Source organism: Larimichthys crocea, chromosome I, assembly GCF_000972845.2.
Source record: "Larimichthys crocea isolate SSNF chromosome I, L_crocea_2.0, whole genome shotgun sequence".
Classification (NCBI taxonomy): Eukaryota; Metazoa; Chordata; class Actinopteri; family Sciaenidae; genus Larimichthys; species Larimichthys crocea.
The window spans coordinates 14,272,838-14,277,372 of record NC_040011.1 but is presented as its reverse complement, the minus strand read 5'-3'; the positions used below and the strand labels follow the sequence as shown (position 1 = coordinate 14,277,372).

The following is a 4,535-nucleotide window of genomic DNA, read 5'->3' as shown; positions in this document are numbered from 1 at the left end:
GCCGGTTTGCTCACAGAGCTGTTGGGATGGCTGCAGACTTTCAGTGTTGTTTAAAGTGCCCTTGCAAATTGTTGCAATATTGTGTTATTTATCATAAAATGTACCATGTTCAATGGTTTTATGCATAATAATTCATATGATGAATTTGGATAAACACCCAGCTATTGAAGCACTGCAGCAGCTGTATCATTCTGGGTGATGGGATCAGCTCCTCTGATTGTTTTGGCTCACCCACAAAGCTGACACAGAGGATCAGCCCAAATTTAAGTCCAAAACCTAAATTAAAAGGATTTGGTTCTGAATCAAAGGATGCGCACTTAAACAAAGTGAACAGCAAGGTGAAATTGAATCTGACAAAAGCTTTAGTGTTTTTGCATTATCAGCTGTGAAAATCTATTTGCATAATATCCAAAACATCCGAGACGCCAAAGAGAGGAGAGGTCTCTCCAAGTAGAACGGCCATGCACAGACCAAGAGTCAAATCATTATTTCCAGTGTATTTAGCTTTGATTTGAATTTATGTCTATTTAAGTGAAATGAAATATAGTTAGACAAACCTTAGTATCTTAGTGTCTCTGTATGAGACTGTCACAGTGTGAAGGAGAAAAACATGGAGACAGAAGACTTTGACTGAAATGTATCTTTAATAATGTAGCAGCAAGCGATGCACATCTCCATAAAATGAAGCAAAAATGACAATGATAATGTATAATTTCCAGCCTGACCAGAAAATAAAAAAATGTCGCCTTGCTACAGAAAGTGTATCCCTGCACTAAATGTCTGATGATTACATGCGATTCACTATTTTTTCATCTTATGTAAATCACAGCGGTAACCTTGCTGTAACGACTACACTGAGTTTCCCGGGCATGACGATGGAAGAGCGAATGAGAGGATGAAGGTGGGAGCTGAGAGAGTTCATATTAGATTTGATGGGCTGTTTCTGTAACGCATACACGAGTGAGAGTCTGCAAGAGAGAGAAGGTAACTCACAGCAAATAGTCAAGGACAAGATTCAAAGTAATGACACTAAGTATTAGATTACATTTGATATATAAATAGATCCATCTGGGGAAACTGGGTTTCTGCAGAAGCAAATATTAATAAATCAATGAATAGGACAGAAAGAACAGCAAAGCAAATCATAATAATAATAATAATAATCATAATAATAATAATCATAATCATAATAATGGTTGTGGAACTGTTCTCAGCTAATCAAAAAGTTTCCCTTTGGAAAAAATTGACATTTTTAAATGTGTTGAAAAAAAAGTGTATTATAGTGAGTGTATGTAGTATTTTTTTTTAATCATATTTATTTTTTCTAATTAGGGACTGTATTAAAATAAAAAAACCTTTCTGATCACCAACATAGTGTAAATCATAAAAACAATGAGGACATCCAAAGCTGAATCGAATTTCACACACAGGTGCAGCCATAGCAGTGCTGCACTGCAGTCAATGTATCAATAAAGAAGTAGGTCAAAAGTTTGTGAGACACGCTTATTTACTTTTTTTTGGGCAGGGACTTAGATAAGAATATTGTTCTGTACAGTAAAAATGAATCTATAACCAGCAGCCAGTTGGTTAGCTTAGCCTAGCATGGAGACTAGAAACACTAACTCTGTAAAACAAATCTGGCTACTCACTAATTGCAAAATCTGAAGTATATATTTTTTATTTTATTAAATTATGTGCCACACTACTAATTCACTGGGAGCAGTGACTTCCTGGAGTGTCCACTGGTTGCCTGGCAACTGCATGAACCATTCTAGGTAACATCACTGATGACATCACTGATGACATCACCATTGTTTACCTTTGATAATTTGATTCTAAACAAAGGGACTGCTCAAAACACACATACAAATATCACACATCAAACTATACTGGCTTTACAATACAAAACACAGTTCTAAGTTCATACGGACATTTTGTATTCATAGGAAGCAAAAAAAATTAGTAACCCCAAGACATCTGTCAATATGGGTCATTCCATGAGCATTGCAAAGGAGAACAACAGTTTCAAAAATCGAGCTCTTCATAATTCTTTGCAGGAACTCCAAAGTATTCTGGAAAAAAGTGAAGTCTTTCAAGACCAAAGTGATGCACTGACAGAAGTGAATAAGTTGTTGAAACAGCAAATCCAGACCGAATACGAAAACGCTCAGGTTTACTACAAGCATATGATGGAACAACGCAAGACCCTGGAAGAAGAAATTGAAATGCTCAACAAGAAGTTGCGCGATGCAGAAGAAAAACTTAGAAACAATCCTAATCAAAAAGAGGTGATTGAAGTTGAGGTCGTTCAACGCCAACATAATGCACTTACAAAAGAGAATGAGTTCTTGAAACAGCAAAACAAGAGCCTACAACAACAAGTTCAGGAGGTTAACCAAAGGCTGGCTGAGGGAGAAAAGACCATGAGGGAAAATACTGAGGAGTTGCAAAAATGCAACAATGCAATGCAACAAAATGTGCAGAAGCTTAAAAATACAGAGCAAGATCTGAAACACTTGCAACATAACTATGAAGTGATGAAGCAAGAAAACAAGTCTGTGCACCAACAAAATGAGTCCCTGGAACAAGAACTTAAAATGGTCAGCAAAAAGTTCCGTGATGCAGAAGAAGCCACAAAACGAAGAGATGCTGTTCATCAAAAAGAGCAGCTTGAACTCAAAGACTTTGTATGCAAATTTAATGCAATGAGACAGGAGAATGAGTCACTGACAGAGCAAAACAAGAGCCTACAACAACAAGTTCAGGAGGTTAACCAAAGGCTGGCTGAAGGAGAAAAGACCATGAGGGAAAATACTGAGGAGTTGCAAAAATGCAACAATGCAATGCAACTAAATGTGCAGAAGCTTAAAAATACAGAGCAAGATCTGAAACACTTGCAACATAACTATGAAGTGATGAAGCAAGAAAACAAGTCTCTGCACCAACAAAATGAGGCCCTAGAAAAAGAACTTCATCAGTTTAACATAACGTTGAACAATGCAGAAGAAGCCATGAAACTAAAAAACAATGCTCTTCAAAAAGAAGTGCATGAACTTCATGTCTTTAAATGCAAATATGACTCGATGATGGTGGAGAGCGAGTCTTTGAGACAGCAAAACAAGACTCTACAACAACGAGTTCAGGAGGTTATGAATATGCTTAGACTTCAAAAGGGCCTGTGTGCATCTGAGCAGTTAAAAGCTTGTCAGAGGGAAGAAGCACTTTATGATAGATTAAGGATGTCCAACATTCAGCTGAAGTTGAAGATGAAGGCAAATGAGGTGCTTCAGAATGAAAAACAGTCCCTGGAAGACCAGTTGAAGAAACAGACAACCAGTTTCTTTCCTCAGTGGCTAACTGGTCCACTGTCAAGTTGGGGACAGGCAGGTTTGGTGGCAGCAGTGTAACACTGTTGCCTCACGGTAAGTAGGGTCTTGGTTCCATTGTGGGTTTCCTCCGGGAGCTCCGGTTTTCTCCCACAGTCTTTGGACAAAAACAAAAAAAATGCTACAAATTAGAATTATTAATAGATTACAGATGTTCAACATTCAGCTGAAGTTGAGTGTTGTAACGCTGTAACACTGGCACCTCACAGCAAGTAGGTTCCTAGTTATTTGGGTTGTGGGTTTCCCCCGGGAGCTCCGGTTTTCTCCCACAGTCCAGAGTGAATAGACAAACAAAACAAAAACAAAAAAAAAAAACATACTACATATCAAAATTATTATTCAAGTGCAATTTTAAAGTTATTATTTACATTTCAAATAAAATTAAAGATTTCAGCCTAAAAACAAACTAATGACTGTTATAATGTCCATTTGTATAAACATGAGTGATTGTTGGTTGCAGCTTGGTAGAGATCACTTTAAAGAAGGTCAAAATAAAAAAATAATCACTACAGGGTTATAGTATATTTTAAGCAAATAATAAAATGAATCTACAAATGAAAGGAGGGCAAACTAACTATTTGCATGATTGTGAACACCCAAATAAATAGAATAAGAGTGAGCGAGAAGTGTTGCCACATCTCCTGTCGCCTGTTGGTGCACAGCTACATGTGTTGTGTGTTTGATCACATGCCAGCCTTTATTCATATGTAAACACCAGTTTTTGGAGTTTGTGTGCATGTGACTGCAGCATGTGTGTTTCTTAAGCCTTATTCATACTGGGGATGTAAGCGCCGCGGAACGGTTGTGCCGTGGTCACAGGAGCTGATCGCTGCCAGTCTAATCAATCAAACGTGTCTCAGCAGCGCCACAGCAGCGACTCTCCGCGATGCGTCGCTATCATTCCGTAGCACTTCTATTTTTGACGTGAGCCGATTGCACAAGACAGGAAATCCGACACAGAATCAACGTAATACACTTCCGCCCCCTTTCAAAATAAAACACAATACGCAGTTCATGTAGCCTATCACAACTTCACATCAACGTTACGTCATGACCGGTGGCACCAGGTCAGCAGTCAATCGATCAGGGAGTCAACATGAACGATGAGAGACTAATTGTTGAAGTGGAACAACACATGATAATTTATGA

At 38.1% G+C, this 4,535-nt stretch overlaps 1 protein-coding gene across 1 annotated transcript; it reads left to right on the top strand.

Moving 5' to 3' along the window:
• The first annotated feature begins 1,326 nt into the window (after positions 1–1,326).
• On the top strand, positions 1,327–3,701 carry LOC113745590 (golgin subfamily A member 6-like protein 22). Its single transcript, XM_027277303.1, has one exon. It carries the CDS (start codon positions 1,986–1,988, stop codon positions 3,405–3,407), a length of 1,422 nt encoding a protein of 473 aa, XP_027133104.1. The 5' UTR covers positions 1,327–1,985; the 3' UTR covers positions 3,408–3,701.
• The last annotated feature ends 834 nt before the right edge of the window (positions 3,702–4,535 follow it).

Excerpts from the sequence above, each read along its gene's own strand:
- LOC113745590 (XM_027277303.1), top strand. The coding sequence starts at position 1,986 with ATGGGTCATTCCATGAGCATTGCAAAGGAGAACAACAGTTTCAAAAAT.